Source organism: Hemibagrus wyckioides, linkage group LG26 (genome assembly GCF_019097595.1).
Source record: "Hemibagrus wyckioides isolate EC202008001 linkage group LG26, SWU_Hwy_1.0, whole genome shotgun sequence".
In the NCBI taxonomy this organism is placed as follows: Eukaryota; Metazoa; Chordata; class Actinopteri; order Siluriformes; family Bagridae; genus Hemibagrus; species Hemibagrus wyckioides.
The window spans coordinates 11,138,414-11,158,916 of NC_080735.1; the positions used below are offsets into that span (position 1 = coordinate 11,138,414).

General features: G+C 36.9%; 1 protein-coding gene across 4 annotated transcripts in view; it reads left to right on the forward strand.

Annotated features, from left to right (window-relative positions):
* Positions 1–20,503, forward strand: part of LOC131347022 (VPS10 domain-containing receptor SorCS1) — a 217,535-nt gene that overhangs the window by 121,459 nt on the left and 75,573 nt on the right. For all 4 annotated transcript variants that reach the window (XR_009203701.1, XR_009203700.1, XM_058380859.1 and 1 more), the window contains exon 3: positions 115–214. Coding sequence is in view for 2 of the 4 variants with exons in the window: in XM_058380859.1 (XP_058236842.1) it covers positions 115–214 (100 nt within the window). In the remaining 2 variants the exon portion in view is untranslated. The remainder of the gene's footprint in view (positions 1–114; positions 215–20,503) is intronic.

A 20,503-nucleotide genomic window follows, 5' to 3' on the forward strand; every position in this document is an offset into this window, starting at 1 on the left:
ACACTGAATGGTTTAATTTCATGCATGGTCCTCAACTGGTTAAAGACATGGTTGGACTTAAATTGTGACAAGTAATTCACAGAGTCTTCATTGTGCTCTCTCATTAACTTGCAGGTCAACTGACTACGGAACCACTTACGAGAAGCTTAATGAGAAAGTCGGGGTGAAAACCATTCTTAGTTACTTGTATGTCAGCCCAAATAACAAGCGAAAGGTAAGTCTTGCTTATAATCCTCGGTATAAATATTTTAGTGTCTGATTATTAAAATGTGGTAAGGACACCTTCTACTACTGCATGTAGAAGAAAGCTGCCTCTCAGCTAGAATGTATATTAGCTACTGTAATATATACTTCTTTCATTTTTTTTCTTTCTTTTTTTTAAATATTCATTACCCCTGTAGCCCTTGCATCCACTTATATCTTATATGATATAATCAGTACAATGAAAGAACTCATAAATATGTCCAGTAGAACATGCAATAGAAGACAGAAAATTTTCATCAAGAGATTTGGTAGTATTCAAAGCAAAACACTTGCACTTCATTCATATTGATAAGCCTGTAGTTTCCGTCTCGCAGGGCCGCTGAGTTATGAACTGCGTGGAAGAGAGTTGTAAATTTGCAGTGTTTTAATCAAAGGCGAGACAAGAGGGTTCAAATTTACGGCCCAGAGGCTCCTGCAGCTCATCGAGTGACGGCACAAACCATTAGTCTCGCTCCTCCCTTGTCCTTTTATCCCTCCTCAAATCCCCTTTTCTCAGTCACACAGGGCTCGTTTCCTCCTCATTAATTATAGCCTTGTAATGAAGACGGAATGTGTCTCTGGCATTTACTGTGGGACCTGCGTGGTACAGATTTCCCTCGAGCTGCCATTTTTAAACATTTACGAAGTAATATACCAATAATTATTTTTAGTATAAAGTATTTAATTAAATACATAAGTACATATTATTTCTGTGCAATTTTAGTAAGTCCCATATAAATAGCTTTACAGCAAATGCTGCTTTATCTCCTTAATCCTAATAGCTTCTTACAATGTTAATAGATTATTGTTTATAATATTTGAATAGGACTAAATCATGTTAGATTTTGCAATGTTGAAGCGTCTAAATCACAGTAAGTAATAGTAATGAAAGTTAATACAGTTTATTTGTAACTTAATAGTAGCAATAGTTTAGTATATTTTAAAATATTAGTTGATTTAAATATTAGGTAGTTTGTAATGCACCTATTTATTAAGTTGTTCTTTGATTTGTTAATGCAGGACATAATGTTTTTGCTAATTTCTGTCATTTTTTATATATTTAAATTTTTTATATATATTATTTTATATAACAATTTTTATGTAACCTGTTCAGTGCTTAATATGCTATTAATTAAAACAATAAATGCTAACTTCTAAACACTAGATTATTAGAGATTGAATATTTTGTTATATACACTATATTGCCAAAAGTTTTGGGACACCCCTCCAAATCATTGAATTCAGGTGTTGTTTTTCAGGGGTTGGGCTTGGCTCCTTAGTTCCAGTGAAAGGAACTCTTAATGCTTCAGCATACCAAGACATTTTGGACAATTTCATGCTCCCAACTTTGTGGGAACAGTTTGGGGACGACCCCTTCCTGTTCCAACATGACTGCACACCAGTGCACAAAGCAAGGTCCATAAAGACATGGATGAGTGAGTTTGGTGTGGAGGAACTTGACTGGACTGCACAGAGTCCTGACCTCAACCTGACAGAACACCTTTGGGATGAATTAGAGCGGAGACAGCGAGCCAGACCTTCTCATCCAACATCAGTGCCTGACCTCACAAGTGTGCTTCTAGTAGAATGGTCAAAAATTCCCATAAACTCACTCCTAAACCTTGTGGAAAGCCTTCCCAGAAGAGTTGAAGCTGTTATAACTGCAAAGGGTGGACCAACTATTACATTCATGTGCATGTAAAGGCAGACGTCTCACAGTCTCCGATCTAATTCGTCCCAAATGTGGTCAGGTTGAGGTCAGGACTCTGTGCAGGCCAGTAAATTATTAGTCAGTAGGCCATTCAATTATAAAGTATTTAGTTTTAAATTAAACATTTTAAATACTTAAAGTATAAGTATTTAAAATGTTTGGCAATATAGCATATTTCAACCAGTCAAGGCCCAACTCCAACACCCAATCTCTCTTGCCGGTTTTTTTAAAGGAATTCCTTCCTCACCTATTTTTGTTGTCCATTAAAGCTAAATATAATTAAATAAATAAAAAAATCCATGCTGTGTGAAGACACAGGTTGGACATCACTATCCAATCCCTCAGTTCCGAGTCAGATCAGTGGTGCGTGGCAGCTCAAAGTGGACAGTCCAGACATTCTGCTGAGGCTGGAGTTGAACATAGTGAGAAAACCTTTAAATACTGCTGTAGATATCACATTCACCACCCATCATTATAACATCAAATAGCTCAAAATCAACAGTTCCAGCACAGTGACCAGCTCGTCTATACATATGCATTTTAAGAATTGTTCCTTATATGACATAATATGGCATACAGTTTTACTATATTGAATGTTTGTTCTATCGGTTTATTTACTTATTACATTGTTATTAACAGTGATACTTAATAAGATTACTGAAAAAAGCTGGAAATAAATTTGTAGCCTCGGTATGGTTGTTAATTGAAGTGTGGTTTGAAGTTTTGTCACGCCTACATGCCAGACAACAGTACAGCTCCCAGGGTTCTTAGCTCATGACCTCATTACATGACCTCAAGCACCTTTCCCTGCTCACAGTCTCCTGATTACTAACAAAACTCACAAATAATCACAACTTTTTCTGGTGCCTGTAACAATTCTGAGCCTTTATCTGCTTAACTGCATCTGAATATCCCTATATGCTACTATACAGGAGGTGAAAAATGCCATGCCAAAAGTATAAGAATGTCTGAATTCTCAGTATCATAAAACAGTAGGTGAGAAATGCCCAGATGGCCTACTGCTTCTGCCAAGATTCTGCAGTATAGAAACAACAGACAATGAGCTATCCCATAGTGCAGTGGGACTGGCATGGAAGAGCTGAGTGTAAATGCTATAGGTATTAAGGGTTGTACCTTGTGGTTAAACCCTACTTGTTTAACAATATATGAATAAAATAACTTATAATAAAGTCTTTTTTATTGGTAGGATATGTGAATCACATCCTGGTTAAAATTTCAGAATCCATTTTTTTTATTTTTACTTAAAAAGGGAACAAAATTAAATAATAATAATAATAATAATAATAATAATAATAATAAAGAAAGGAAATAAAGAAGGAAAAAGAAAAGAAAAAAAGCAGGTCCTGGCTAATTTTAATAGGCAAATATACCAAACACACATTCATGTGAAGTCAGAATGAAAGACCTAATGTGGCATTAACTGAAAGCCTGTGAATTATGAAAGAAACATTTTATTTGAAGGTTTAAAGAGAAATAACAGTAGTTATATTTCAAGGAAGGTTAATCTGATTATATAGGTCACATGACGATGCCTACATGGCAGATGTAGTATGTCCAGAATGTATTTATATCTCACACATATATTGATCAGTACATACTAAATGAACAGGCAAGCAGTTTGTACTGAATCGAACGCAGTCCTGATTAGTCGATCATCACATTTCCTGATCATCAATCTTCTGCTACACTGCTTTTAGAAAAAGAAGAGAGAATATCTGCACTGGCATCCATCTGTCTGCTTCACGAGATATTAGGATCTTTCTTTATGCTGGTGGTATTATTATTTTTATGTTCCTTTAATTAGGTATTTAATTTCGTTTTACAAGAATGCGTTTACTCGTTATCAGCCACTGAGACGCCTCTGCAATGTGTTGCAAAACTGAAAATTTTTAATATACACATTTATGTAGACACTTGATTTTTTTCAAGGTCCCAGTAGGATTTGTAATATCAACATGTTTGCGAAAAATAACTGCAACAATCACCAAATATACAAGCGAGACGTTGGGATATAATCAAGGCCAGTTCATGCATGAGAAAAGCAACACTTATTTCCCCCTCTCTCAGACTTTTCAGCAGAGAGCTTTTTTTTCCTGTTCATTAAGGAGAGCTCTGTAATGAAGATGGAACACGTCTGCCACTAGTTCCTCTCACTGCTTCTCAGTGATCACATAAAGCTACGCCTGGAGCTACATGATAATTAAGGATTACACTGACACTAAACACAGTTCCTTGTAGGTCTGTGTAGGGGGAAAAAAAAAGAAAAAAGACAACAAAAAATAAAAGGCTAACAGTGCGCATCTGTTTGAACACGGATGAGGATTCGCTCATGGAGATTAAGTTTAGGAGGCATATATTGGACCGAGAAGCATGACCTTAAAAATTAAAGATTTGCTATGGTGGCATCGTAATGCATAGTAATATCTGTCTCCTATTTGTAAGTGTCAGAAGCCTGTTATCAAATACAGTATTTATAGGATTAAGTGATTATCTTTCAGTTCCAGGTGCAGCAAATCAATCCTCTGCGATTACTGAATTTTAATATGCAGTATAGTGAACTGATTTAATACATCATTTGCTTCATTTATCTTTTTTTTTTTTTTTGGTAAAGTTGTTTGTCAAAGTTTATACACAAGCTGGTTTATTTTGTACTCACATACCTATGTTGAATGCCACTCGCTCATAGGGTGGAAAGCACATGCAGCTTATTTGCACATAATGACAACCTCAACTCCATAAAAGGTAAGCTCACACAGAGCATGAATTGAGAAGCAAAGGGCAAAAGAAAAATGATTTAATTATATTTTGTAATACGGTGTATTTTATAATCCACATTATTGACTTCAGGTGTTTCAGCCAAGCTCACTACTAACAGGTACATAAAAGCTCATAGCCATGTGGCAGTAATGACAAGGATGACATGTTTGCTACAAGCCAGTTCATGAAATTTTTGCCTTCTCAGATCTGCCCTGCATCAGTTGGAGTGGTGTAAAGCACAGTGCTACTGAACTCTGGAGCAGTGATTTCCATAAAGTGATGAATCACACTTCGGGTAGTCTGATAGTAGAATCTGGGGTTGGCAGACATCAGGAGTGCATGCATAGTGCCCTTTCCTGTTCCCATATGACTGAACCTGTAAACAAAGCAAGGTCTATAAACATAGTTTGTTGTTGGTTTGTTGTCGAGGAACTCAAGAACCTTAACCCCTTTGGGATAATTTGATCTTGCGCCAGACACGATCTTGGCATCTTCTTGCAGGAAGTCACAAATGAATGGAGGTGCAAAGGGGATGCCAACACTGTGTTAATTTGTTTTGTTTAATAGGAAGCGAATATAAATGCTTTTGACCACGTTTACATGCGCCTCAAACTTTAGCACTGGCAGACGTCTTGTATGAAAAGTAATGAACAAAGTGATGAATTATGATGAGAATTTTAATTTGATTTCTTAGTCCAAATGAGATACGACTGATCGTATCATTGTTAATTTTCTACTGTTTAAATCTTCAAGAAAGGCAGTGTACTTTTACTTAAACAGGGCTAGAAACCTTTAGATCTGTTGGGCCAGGGTCGAGCAGATTTTGGGGATTAGTCTTCATAGATATGTCCTTAGAGCAGGACACCGTCCCACCAGGATTTTTGTTGGAGCCACCATTAAACATAAGAAGAATGAATAATTTGATGATGGCATGAAAAATACTAAAACAGAAATGGAGTGCAATAGAATTTATAGTATGTCATTATTTTCTAGCAAACCGAGGTGAGCCTAAAATTTTCCACATCACAACCCATATTTGCTGATTGGCTTGTCCAGTAGGCAAAGTATTATAGCGATTAACAGGCAGCTTTTTATGGGCTGTTGAAAAATTGAAATAGCTCAGACTTTTCAACTTGTAGATTTTGGAAAAGCCAGTTTGGCAAATAAATGCATGGTGTAGTGAAGCTATATAATTTGCCCCTTCAAGCTCAGAGCTATAAAGTTTACCCATGCTGAAAAGTTGAAATCATGACAATTGCTCCCTTAGGCACTACTCTCTCTGATGTATAGTCGTAGTTATAGATTTGCACAAGATGTACAAGTATTGTTCCCTGAGTCTCAGAGGCAAAATTAGGTAATAAAACTGAAAATTAAAAATGAATTGGATTGCGATCAACAGCATTATGAAGCTCTGTGTATTCTATTGTTTTCTAAGGAGTAATAAGTATATTTTTTTTATTGGCTAGTAAAATGATGTTGCCCAAGGTGCTGTGTTTTTATAACCCTGTTAAGGTTTGTGTCTTTGCGCATGCACAGTGCTGTACATGAGTGCTTTCCGTCCTGTGTCATGATCCAAATCTTCCTTTTTTACTGAACAATTACTCTTTATACAATAAATAATTAAAATATTTTAAAGCCACCGCACACTAACACTTTCCACCATCTAGACAAAGTACACTCCGGGCCTGCTTGGTTAACACTGACCTCATTATCATTAGCATTATTATGACTGCAGATGTTTCGCACTGTTCAAGCAAGGCTGGTTTGAATTTTTTATAACAGTGACTAATTTGCAGTGCAGTTGGTGTCGAAACATGAACCCAGCCTCGACCTATTTGCATATGTAAAACTCATATAACCCCATGGTCCTGAGGTATTCTGGGATGTGCTTAAGGCATAAGATTTGGGCTTAATGATTAAGTGTCTTCTGAAGACAAACTGTCCCAAATTACTATTATTATTTTTCCTTTTAGGACTACATTTAAAGTTGCTCTAGTGACTAAAAGAGCTGGGGATCAGTTCACAGCTAACAATTCATTCTTGGGATCTTGGGGTTCTTCTTTTCAGATTCGTGCATGGATTTTACCTTATTTAGTAATAAATAAATAAATAAATAAATCTGTCAATTGAGTAAAATGTAATGTTATTGTTAGCAATGCCCTGAGATTAGCCTATTAATCAGTTCTGTGGAATTCTTAATATTCCACAGAACTGATTAAATAATAATTCATAAGCCAGCTATGTTATTTTCATTTTATATATATATATATATATATATATATATATATATATATATATATATATATATATATATATATATATATATATATATTAATTATAAAAGCTTCAGGGTTTCTTTGAGATGGTCTGAATTACTTTTGCACTTTTATATGGAATGAATAGAGATGGAAATTGATTTAAACAGATTACAGAGTCGGGCACTTTCACAGTTACATTTACACTGTTTAAATCCTTTACTTATTACAGCTAACATTACTTCATCCTGTCTATTAAATTGCAGTAAGAATACGGCTGGTGGGAGCCTAGATGAATATACTGATTAGGTGAAATAACTGCACATTCCAGTCACTGCTTTAGAAAATGTTTTTGAAATGATTTATATAACGTATATTATTTTTTGTGCTTTTGTATTTCCAAGAAAAAAGTTGTTGTGAATTTAACCTTTTATTTTTCTTAGAATCCTAAATGTTTGACTCTATATACAATAAAACAACCAAACATAAATAAATTGGAGTGAAGAATATTTATTTATATATTTATTTATTTATTTATTTAATAAATCGTAACTCCAAAGGTATATGTAATTTCTTTGGTTAATTGAAATATGTCAAGGCAGAAATTCACAAATAAACATAAAGTGTTTCTTTTGTCTATCTTCCTATGCAACGTCTTGCATACAAATTGAAACAGCATTCAGACTGAATCTCGTGCTGACAGTAAAATCAGTGAAATGAGGAAGAGGTTGTTTATACCACGATGGAAGTGAACAGTACTGCCTCCGCCACACTCCAAAAATAATACAAATTAAAAAAAAAATAAAAAAGCTGAACATCTGTTGGCCCTTAGGCAAAATCTCAAAATGCATGTGCTGAGGGGGAAGAAATATTCATTTGTAGTCCATGACCTAGACACACAGCATTTTGCAAGACACTACCTCATGACAGCCAAAAAAAGAAAAAACAACTTGCTGTGTCTGTCGGTTGAATTAAAATCTTATGACCTCAGGTTTGGAAAAGATGCTGTGCAACCTGCCATTGGAGAGTGTGTATATATGTGTGTGTGAAGGTCTCTGCATCCCAGTTACATTTAAAGCAAATCAGAAGTGACATTTGACCAGTACAGAGCTGAGAATGAGACAATTAGCCTGTATGTGAAGCATCTCTGTGGGATCGTACCACACTTTATACTTCATTACATACTTCATATTGAATAACAGCATTTAACTAGGAGTGTCAACAAAAAGGTCAATGGAATCATCACTTTATTAGGAGGTCATTGTTCAATACCCCAGTTTTAGATGCTAATAAACAATATTATATTTACTATTTTAGTGTTTTGTATGTTGTTAAGCTGGAAGCGGAGCTAATAAACATTGGAAGCTGCACAAAGACTGTACTGATAGTAAGTCAGATGGTAAAGAGATGTGAGCAGATGGTACAGAACACAGGTTATTCTACAGATACAGTACTTCATACGAGATCAAGGGTGCCCAATCTAAGGTCCAGTGGGTGAAGGTTTTCATTCCAACCAAGCAGAAACTATACCCAATCTATTGAAAGCCGAGACCAAATGATTCATCAGGTAGAATGAGGTGTGGCTCGTGTTAGATTAGAATGAAAATCTGCACCCACATCCGTCCTTTGCAGATAAAATTGGAAACGTCTGATCTAGATGAATCCAGTCTGAAACTGTAATTGATAAGTTTAATCTGTAGTTGTATTTAAATAATATTGGAATAATATCCTTGATCTGTATCATAGTCAGTTTCACTGAGACCAGAACTGTGTGAAAGAAATTTTCAGAGCTACTCACTTTCCAAGATCACAATTTTAAGCAGAATATAAAACCAAGCCAAACCACATCTGATTTTCTATCGAAAGCAAAGATCAACTGAATAAACAAGTGGAATCGAGTGTGGCTCCTGCTTGATTAGAATAAAAACCTTCACCCACACAGGCCCTTTGAGGAAAAGATTAGACACCCCTGATCAAAACCCTTTTAGCAAGGTTTGAATCTGATTAGTGGCCCCTGCCAGCTCAAAGGGGTCAATCCAGACTTGTTTTGGATGCTTGTGATGGCAACAATATCGAACAATAGTTGCTGTAGACATCACATCCTGCATGACAGCTTATTCACACAAGAGCATTTTAAAAATTCCTATGTCTGTTTTAGTGTATAGTTTTGTAGACATATTTAGTATTTTGTTTACATTTATTGTACTGATCTTCCGCTAACAGTGTAGCCTAAAAAGCATTGGTGGTGGTAATTTGTAGCCTGTGCATGGCTGTTGATTGATCTATCTATCCATCCATCCCTCCATCCATCCATCCATCCATCCATCCATCCACTGCTTGCCTAATAGTCTCTTGAGCTGGACATGTTTTAACAACACTATGGATCCTCTATACTCAGTCTTATGTGAGTTGTTTGCTCATTTGGCTCAGGTTGCAGGCTGACATTTCTCCTGCTGATGTGAAGGATCCATAGGAGCTCCTGTCACCCTTTTGCCTCTGCCTCACCGACCTTTTACCACTCATTCCTGAAGATTCGATTAGGTTCTGTGGCCCCGATGCCTTTTTGCCTTCCCGCTACCTTGCCCATTGTCAGTTTATTTTGACAGGAACAGAAAGAGATACAAAAACTTTCTTACATATCTAAGGTTTAGAATAAGTGAATCATCAGTGTGCTTCTTTTCTCTTTCTGCCCTGCCGAGTTCAGAGACAATGCAAGGATACATTTTCAAAATGTGAAACATTTGTTCTTTTCATTTGCCAGCTGTTTTCCTAGCACATTACCCATGTCACAATCAGAAACTGTTAATTAACATTTCTTTAGTCTTGTGTCTAAGGTTTTTAACCTTTTTGTTTAGTAGGTTTTTTCTTCCATTTGTCCTTTTCATGACATTATGTAAGAATAACCCCATTAGACAACCTCCAACCTCCAAAGAAGCTCCAGTATTTTATGGCATGGTTTTTTGGCATGATTCTTTATTTAATTCTTTTTTATTATTATTATTCCCCCAACATGTTTTTATGCATTCCTTTAGCCATTATATCTGTAGCCATATCTCTGTGAAATAAACTCAGGTCAGTAGACCAAGAGAATAACACTCTTTTTTTCTTCAAAAAGCTAGAACTAGTAAAACAACACCTTTCTGGATTTCTTGGCCAGCGCAGTAGAGATATTTGGGGATCTAGTGCATACATTAACTATCCTTGTAATAATGAGGGGGCAGTTCAGGATGAAAAAAGCAAGAGAAAGAAAAATCAGAGGAAAAAAGGACATTTTGCAAATGTAAGACTCACTCACTGCACAGAGTCAATCAGCTTGATTAACAGCTTGCAATCATACAAATGGTACAGATGCTCATATTTTAAGCTTTCAAAGTTTGTAGCCTCATAAGCAAGACCACTTCAACATTGACCACTTTTTTAATTACTACCAATGTGCCTATATTATGTGAGTGAAGATTGCAACTAAATAAGCTCATAAATCCAATATAGGTCTATACAGTTTGATCTGGAAAGAAAACTTGGCCTAAAATTTCATTAATATTCTTTCCTAGGGTACTTACATGGTCACATGTTGCAGAAGACTCAAGCATTCATAGCCACACACGCTGCCGTGCTCTGGGCGGGCCAGCTGAGAGTTAGAGCTTAATTAACCTTTGTCTTTTCAACCTTATTTGGCTTTATAATTTAGAAACACTGATATGGATTCCGTGCATGGCACTGTGCAAAGAGGTGGCAAAATTGTAAAAGGCACGAGCTTGAGTTTGAGACTAAATCGGTGATGACTAATGATGATAGCAATGGGAAAAGTTCTGTTTTGTCGTGTCAGAAGAGTTTTCAGAGAAATTTGGAACTGTGATGAAGCACAAGGTTATAATAGCATGGGTTGATAGAGTTAGTGCGAAAAGTTAGAAACAGATTAATCTCATTTTATGAATGCTGACAAGAAGTGTATACTTCTTTGTGTCCACTTGTCTTGTTGAAGTCTTCAGAATTTTAGAAGTTGCAACATTATAAATGGTACAAGACATGAAAAATAAGCTTCAGGAAGAAATGTATAGTCACTAGGGGTTAAAGGTTCTTTCAGAGATTGTTTAAAAGAAATATTGTTGACTAAAATGTGTTATCATTGAGCGATTGCATATACACTATATTGCCAAAAGTATTTGCTCACCTGCCTTGACTCGCATATGAACTTAAGTGACATCCCATTCCTAATCCATAGGGTTCAATATGACGTCGGTCCACCCTTTGCAGCTGTAACAGCTTCAACTCTTCTGGGAAGGCTGTCCACAAGGTTTAGGAGTGTGTTTATGGGAATTTTTGACCATTCTTCCAGAAGCGCATTTGTGAGGTCACACACTGATGTTGGACGAGAAGGCCTGGCTCTCAGTCTCTGCTCTAATTCATCCCAAAGGTGTTCTATCGGGTTGAGGTCAGGACTCTGTGCAGGCCATTCAAGTTCATCCACACCAGACTCTGTCATCCATGTCTTTATGGACCTTGCTTTGTGCACTGGTGCACAGTCATGTTGGAAGAGGAAGGGGCCAGCTCCAAACTGTTCCCACAAAGATGGGAGCATGGAATTGTCCAAAATGTCTTGGTATGCTGAAGCATTCAGAGTTCCTTTCACTGGAACTAAGGGGCCAAGCCCAGCTCCTGAAAAACAACCCCACACCATAATCCCCCCTCCACCAAACTTTACACTTGGCACAATGCAGTCAGACAAGTACCGTTCTCCTGGCAACCGCCAAACCCAGACTCGTCCATCAGATTGCCAGATGGAGAAGTGCGATTCGTCACTCCAGAGAACGCGTCTCCACTGCTCTAGAGTCCAGTGGCGGCGTGCTTTACACCACTGCATCCGACGCTTTGCATTGCACTTGGTGATGTATGGCTTGGATGCAGCTGCTCGGCCATGGAAACCCATTCCATGAAGCTCTCTGCACACTGTTCTTGAACTAATCTGAAGGCCACATGAAGTTTGGAGGTCTGTAGCGATTGACTCTGCAGAAAGTTGGCGACCTCTTCGCACTATGCGCCTCAGCATCCGCTGACCCCGCTCCGTCAGTTTACGTGGCCTACCACTTCGTGGCTGAGTTGCTGTCGTTCCCAAACACTTCCACGTTCTTATAATACAGCTGACAGTTGACTGTGGAATATTTAGGAGCGAGGAAATTTCACGACTGGATTTGTTGCACAGGTGGCATCCTATCACAGTTCCACGCTGGAATTCACTGAGCTCCTGAGAGCGACCCATTCTTTCACAAATGTTTGTTAAAACAGTCTGCATGCCTAGGTGCTTGATTTTATACACCTGTGGCCATGGAAGTGATTGGAACACCTGATTCTGATTATTTGGATGGGTGAGCGAATACTTTTGGCAATATAGTGTATTTGGTTCTCTGTGATGTCAAATACCTCTTTATTTGGCAAGTTAACAGACTCTGACTTAGTTTGAATTGCAAGAGTACAAATAACTAGGTGAGGTGTAAGAGTGTTTGTTATGCCGCACGGTAACCTATTTAAATAGGGACAGGTCGATACTAAACCTTTTACATTTCAATCACTGGGACATTATGGCTATTATCAGAAAATAATGAACAAGAAGCTTTCTCTGCTAATTTAATGAGTATTATCTCTCTTCTCTAAGAGGCGTGCTGGCTACGATGCAAACCATTATACATACACACAAAGAGTGTTTTATACAAGCAGTTCCTTCATAAGGATTTGAATGATGGACACTGCTTTTTAAGACTGGAATTTAAGAATTTAGTTAAAAATGAAGAAGGTATAAATGTTGCTCTGGTATTTTTTATTTTTTTTGCTTTTTAAGAAGAGAATTAACATTTTTTGAAAGAATATGAGTCAGTATGTGTTAGAGCATTAAGTAAAAGCTTTTCTTTTATGTTTTCTGCAGTGAAACAGACGACTTGTCACATAACTAAGAAATGTTCCAAAGGGTTTTTCTTTTTCTTTTTTTGGAAAAGGAAATGACTGTTATAACGTAAGTGATAACAGGAACTAACTTGTTTTGCCGACATTCGACAAAATTAAATGTAACGCAACTATAATAAATATTTAATATTAAATATAAACATATATGCACTTTAATACATTTAAAAATGTTGGATAATAGCATTAGTTTGAAAAGAATAAAAAATGTGGCATGTGCTATTACAGGAAAATATCTAACTTGGGTATGAATTAAATTACAGTCACTCACATCAGCCTACTGTTATTATTCTCCTATACATCATTTCCTGCTCTGTTTTAAACCACTTGTTGTAGTGGTTTAAATTACTAGGTTTGTGCACGTCTTTAATCCTTATAGTAATATGAATAATATGGAAACTACTGTACTTTATTTAGCTGACTTTAAACTCAATATAATAGACATAATCATATTTTTTATGATTATGTCTGGGGTGTGTCATTTTGTTATCTGCAGATTTTATTGGATTTAAAAAATCTTTTTAATCTGTCCTTTCTTTTAGGTTTTCATGTGTGTATATAAGTCAAATATGAGCTTTTTGTAGTTTGTGACTTGATATTTCATTAGATTTCTTGCAAAGGTTCCTTTAAATGCCCAGACACACACACACACACACTTCTGCATCAATGTTATCAATTGAAATCATTCAAACTCTCAGCTGGTCTATGGCAAGCTCTCAACTCCCAGCTGTCTCTCTCTCTCTCTCTCTCTCTCTCTCTCCTTCTATCTCTCGCCAACTAAAGGTCATGCAGGCAAATATCACTGCATGCAGTGAACTCAGCCTTAGTGTCCCATTTTCATACTTCTCCAGGCTGTAGAAAATCGATTTAAAAGAGATTAATCACAGGCAGCTGCTGGCCCTACAGCGAGCCTTGTCTCTGATACATGACCTATCCTCTTGCTACAACGTAGTGTGAGAGGAACAAATTGAAAGAAAATAAGAAATGATTACCATTTGATTCAGATATCTGCAGTGAGCCATGCAATCCATTTGAGTGTGTTGAGGAATGTCGGTTATAACCGCTAGATGTCTGGAGCTGACAAGTTCGTGATGCTCTTAATGGAATATTAACATCAACAATTAATAGTATACTTGGAAATCCCCCATCTTATATGGGAATAATGCAATAATATTGGAACACTTGAAATCCTATAAGTGTGGTGTATTTATATTATTATATTTCTATATCTTGATCTTTTCTTATTCTGCTCTCCCTATGCTGCTGTAACTGTGCAAATTTCCCTATTGTGGATAAATAAAGGATTGCCTTGCCTTGTGTTGTCTTGTGTTGTCTTGTGTTGTCTTGTCTTGACTTGACTTGACTTGACTTGACTTGTGGATTGAGTCCTTGCCATGGTGAAGGTTTTGTGCTTGTGTGGTTTGGTGAAACCTATGGCTACATCACCAAGAGGGTATCATCCGCAGTAGGGCCATCATTGATGATCAACTGAAAAGGTGTCTGGATTCTGGTTACCAGGACCAATCCCTGGAGCTAGATAGAGTTAGAAAGCAAGTTTACAAGTAACAATATTTTGTTGGCTCACAACCTAAAAAATGAAGAGACAGATTCAGGTGCAATACCAGTCAAACAGCAGGGACCTGGTGTAAAGTTTTGGATGGATTAGATTTAGGCAGGATGGAAATCGCTTTCCTCAGCCTCCTGGAAAGTCTCTGTCAAGGTCCTGAAAGGGAGGCATAGAGGGTGTCAGAGTTGAAACCCAGGTCATGTAAGAGTAGTAGTCCATATCATTTCTCTTTGTTAGGTGAGATTATAATGGTGTATTGTTTGTGTGTGTGCATGGATTTTTTCTTTTGTGATGTACTGTACTGCAGGAGGACAGAATACTTGGTCTCTGAGAGCACAGTGAGAGACCACATTTGGCATTAAGTTGAAGTCAGTTAAGGTGAATGTCTGATTCTGTCATGACTGTGTCTAGTCTACACTCCTGAACAGCAAGACACAAGGCACAAATGAAAACTGGAAAAGAGTAGGAAGCCACCTGCAGATGATGAGAGAATAGATTCCCCTGGGTGGCAGAGTTTAAAGGACCTTATTCACAAGTTACAGACAAAGAGAGCATGAGACTGGATTGCAATAGCAGTTTCTCTCTCAATGCACAGGTCTATGGTGGTGAAGCAGGTGCTTAGATTTTTGGACAAAGCTCTCTTTTGTTTTTACCAGAAGCAGACATAAGAGATCTTTGGCCAACATTTCACCTATGAGCTGTGGTGTTCTGTCATTGCAAGACAATATGAAAGACTGGCTTGTATTCATTTTCTCCTCACATTTTTAACTGCATGTAGTAAGTGGGAAAGTTTTAGGATGGCTTTGCATTAAAAAATTATTTCGCTCGCATTCATGAACGCTTACACAAAACACTCCTTTTATTCCTTATTCTGAAAAGGCTGTTAGTCATTCATGTATGCTAATTAATCCGTTTAGCAGAAATCATCAGCCAGATTGTGCTTTAGATGATGTAGGTAGTGCATCAAATGGTGAGATTCCGAACAAGTACCTCGTGCTACAGTTACGCAATTAGTGAAGCTTATTAAGTTCAAACATAGCTGTAAAGCAAAAATTTTTTTAAAAGACAGTTCGATGCTTGTGTGTGTGTGTCTGTGTGTGTGTGCTAGCTCCAGTGCATGCAGTCATTAAAAAAGGACTTACCAAAGACTAAGAACTCAGGTAAACATTTCCAAAATTCTAGTTTCAAACAATTTATTTGTAGTAATATAAATTGTAATAACAATTATTGGATTCAGTTACAACGCAATGCAAAATGTAAGCATTTCCATTAGACTTTGGGGGTATATAAAGACTGCAAAAGAGAAAAAAAATTTTGAATCATTGAACCACTGAACACACAATAAAATAATAATAATAATAATAATAATAAAAGCAGGAGAAATACATTTTCCTCAGCAGTTTATACACCACTTGGTTCATTTCTCATTCCAGTTGTTCCAGCATGTCTGCTTATCTCAACAGCTCATAACAGATAGATGTTGTGACATTATGCAACTTCTATATGAGAAGAACGTTCTCCTCCCTGAAAAAGTATCATTTGACTCCTGTATACTAATATAATATTGATGACAGCATGACAGTGTGAGTCTCACCTGCTGAAGCTCATAACTTAAGACGTATACACAGGAAGACTGCTTTTGATTGGACTACATGAAGGACAGGTTTATTGCTTCTCCAGCATTGACTGATGTGCTAGTGTTTTGGGTTGTACCCACACTGGTTAGTTTCAGCAGGTCTTGCTTGACAAATTGTTTCACACCTGTAAGTATTAGCATTCGTTAGTATTAGCTTGTCCTCTGTGACGGATGGTTCTGCGCTACTGATCTACTTTATAACGCAACTTGTCCAAAGAACAGCACCAGGCAATGAATTCAAATGGAAAACAAATACACAGTGTATTACAGCTCTAGGGATGGGACAAAGGGACATGGCTACTTTGTTTCAGAAGCACGAAAAGGGGTGGATAGATCTCTATGGTCTGAAAGTTGCATTAATGAAAGAAGTGACTTCCTTTCAACACAACTGAAGTTTTCAGAGTTAGATTACATTTTTACTTTTCTGATATTATTGTGTCTTTCATAACTTTTGGAACGTTGATGTCTGACTTTAATGAGATTGGAAAATTGCTAATTTCAGTGTTTCTCTGTTAATGTAAGAAACCTGACATAATTGATTATTTAACTTTTCATCCCTGCCAGGGCTTTATTTGCTTTCTTATATCATCTGCCTTTTTGCCATCTTTACATATGGATGCTATATCTATATAAGTAAACAGGACTCAGGGAAATGGTTGATGATCCATGTGTAGGAGGATTTATTAACCAAGCCAAGAGCAGAATCATAATTCAAGCAATGGTCAAACACAGTGAAGTGTGATATAACAAAGCCAGAGGACAAAATCAAACCAATAATCATCAGCCAAGTGTCCAAACATGGCTCAGAAAATGCACAGACATTGGGACTGGCAAGACTTCCCAAAGCGTGCTATACTTTACAACTTCAAGTAACCTGGAAGTGGTGAGCTAGCAGCAAGGCAAATTCTTAGAGGGTGACCTCAGCTAGTGAGGGGGTGTAATGACGTGTATAAAGCAGAATCCTTAGGGAACACAGAGACATCTGAGCATATGTGCTGAACTTTCTTATAGCTTAGCATCTGTTGACTGGAAAAAAAAGGAAATAGAGTGGAATGTCAGATTTAATTTCTGGGTATTTTTATCTGTATTAGTTTACATATTCTAGTTTTTATGTGACAAATCTGATTCAATAAACAAGTTACTTTTTATGGCATATATTATGTTTAGAGAAAAAGATTGACAAAGAGGCAAAGGTTGACACCAAAAGCCAAATATACATATTAGGATCAAACCAAGCAAAAGTTCATTCCGTGCACATGTCCTAATGCCCAAATGGGAACAATTCCAAGGTCAGAAACTATAAAACTTTCACAGATCTCAGGTTATTTGATGGAGAAAAGTGGGATGGTTTAATTTGTCCCTCTGAGGTTACCCTTAAATGCTGTATGTAGAACCTAATACCAAGGGGTTTTCCTTTTAGAAATTCTGCTTTAAAGAAATGTATTTTAAAATGTTCTAAAACGTTCTTAAACACCATTTTCTAAAAGTCTGCCACTTGTGGATTTTGGTCACATTTCAGGGAACAAAGGTTGTCACTGCTCACTTAGGGTGCGCCTCAGTCAGCTCCCTAGCTCAGTAGTCAGGGCACTGAACAGGGAACCGGCCATTTTAAGGGCTGTCTCTGGAACTGGAAAGTTTGCTCTCTAAAAATCCCATGTTTGGAAAAAACAGGGATCATTGATGCTCAGTATTTGTACCTGTATTTTCTTCTCATCTCAAACACTCTTGACAAACTCTAAGCCAACTTCATCCTACAAATGTCAGTAACTTATCACTGTAAGGTATCATTGCTGTAGCTCTCAAATAATTACTTACTTCAGCCAATTTTCTATGTGACTAAAGACTATATTGAATGACTATGTTGAATTAGCCAGTCAATTCTACTTGAAATATCCTGACATAAACTTGTGTGATTTAAGATAACAAATTTATATGACATGGATAACATGGGTTTTTACGGCGTCTGATGAAGAAATTTGCACGTTGCATGAATCATCAGTGTCCCAATGTATACTGAGTCCTTATCAGTGCCTGAACTCATGTATAATATATAACAATTCATGACTGATTCAGATGCACAGTTGTTGAGGATTTATGCTAATGACTTGGAATTTAATCTCTACATTGCTAGAAAAACCACCTTTGGGCCTTTAAGTAAAGCCATGAAACTGCAACTGTTCAAATGTATGCCTGTATTTTATTTTCTATCAGTTCTATAATAATTTTCATATAAGCTATAGTCAAATAAATGAATGCAAATGAATGCAAAGCTGGCTACATGGTGGTGCAATGGAGTTGCAGCCAGACAGCTGCAGGGTCTGTAGTTTGATCACAGATCCTGAGCTCAGGTTATCGTCTGTATGGGTTTTTGCATGTCTGTGTAAGTTTCCTCTGGGTTCACTGGTTTCCTCTTCTTGAGAATTGGCTACACTAATTGTGGGTGTATGTGAATGGTGTTCTGCCCATGGGTTTTTGGGATAAAATCCAGATCCACTAAGACACTGACCAGGATAAAGCCCTTACTGAAGAAGTAAGAATTTTATTTGTATAGTGCTTTTAACAATGGACATTGTCTCAAAGCAGCTTTACAGAAGTATAGAAAAATTTATAGAGAAAGTAGAAAAAATATAGAGAAGTAGAGAAAAAATTATGAATTTTAAAGTTCAGTTAATATTTAACCCCTAATGAGCAAGCCTGAGGCTACGGTGGCAAGGAAAAACTCCCTTAGATGATTTGCGGAAGAAACTTGAGAACCTCATCCTCATTTTGGTGACACTGGACAGTAAATAATGTAAATGTTGATAATGTCATTTCTACAACAGCAACCAAGAGCTCTTGAAGAACTAGTAGGTCAGTGCAGTTTCTGAATGTATTAATGAGTGAAATATCGAGTGAATGTTTTCATCAATGACATGTTACTTCATGAGCTCCTCATTTTCTTTTTGACATTCATTCTCTTTTGCCAGCTATTTTTATGTACTTGATATTGCACTTATTTACAATACTTTACTTTGTAACACTTTTATATGCATCTCTACGAAAGACATTTTACACTTTTATGACTTTTCATTTCTTAATTTCTGCTAAACTTTGCAACTTATTACAAACCTCTGGATGAATCATCAGCATTAACATAAATGCCTAAGGTGTAGCAGGAGGTCTAAATGAAAGGAATTTGATTACACATGAAAATTGATTAGTGAAGGCAGGGGGCCAAAAAGTCTTACAATTTGAATGATGCTATTTTATTGTTATAGGTAATTGACTGAAGCTCTGACCTTTAAAAACTTTTAAAAAATCAGCCATGGCCCATTGATCTAGCCATGTAATCTGTTGTTTATTCACCTTCCCTGAGGTGATAATGAAAAAATACAAACAAATCAGCCGCATGTGTACAGACAATCTTACCTATCAGTGTTAGTGCAAAAAACTTTCAAATGCCTGCCTGCCATACATATGTAAATGTGTACAAGTGTGTGTGTACAGGCAGGAATGCAAATGTATTTCATTCACTGGTTGGAAATACACATAGATATCTTCAAATCAGTCATGAAGAATGATTAGACAATGGTCTACAAGAACAAACTGCACCAACGGGTAAAACGCACCAAGATTCCATTGGTACTGAACCAAGATTAGCTTTTGTAATATTTGGGTTTATAGACAGTTATCAAAGTCCACACCCAGGTTTGAGTAGCAATTATACCATGCTGACTTTCAACATTAGCAAATCATATTGTCAATGCTGAAACACTCTGCTTGCATAGACACCGAAGCTGCGTCCCAAATGGCATACTACACACTACACGCACTTACACTATGCATTATGTACCCTACTATCCAGTGTATGAATTTTAGAAGAGTAGTATCATCGAAAAATGGAACACTGATGTTTTTTGTTTTTTTTCAGTTGATGGCAAACTGTACGTAATGCCACACCGCTTACTTTAGCGAAATACATTGAATTTCTTTAAATGTTTAAAAATAAATCACACTATATGGGCTAATTTAAAAGACTTTTTTAAGACGTGTTGATGTCTTTGGCATCATCTTATCCTGCGCCAGTGCCTGGTAGCCCTGGCACCCCTCTTCTGCTGTGTACTTGAAGTGCACATCTTCAGTGCAGACACACAATTCACACTATTTATAAAACAAAATGGCTTGGAATAGTGCATATGTATGCAATTTGGGACACACCTCAAACTTGTAACTTGTACTTCTAGGTGCAAAACAAGCAAAATCAAGGCCAACACCCATTATTATTATTACTTTGGCTAATTTGAAAGTCTCCTTTCTCCTTTCTCCAGCTTGCATGTTTTTATGCATGTAGACTTTGTATCTGGTGCGTTTCGTTCATTCCG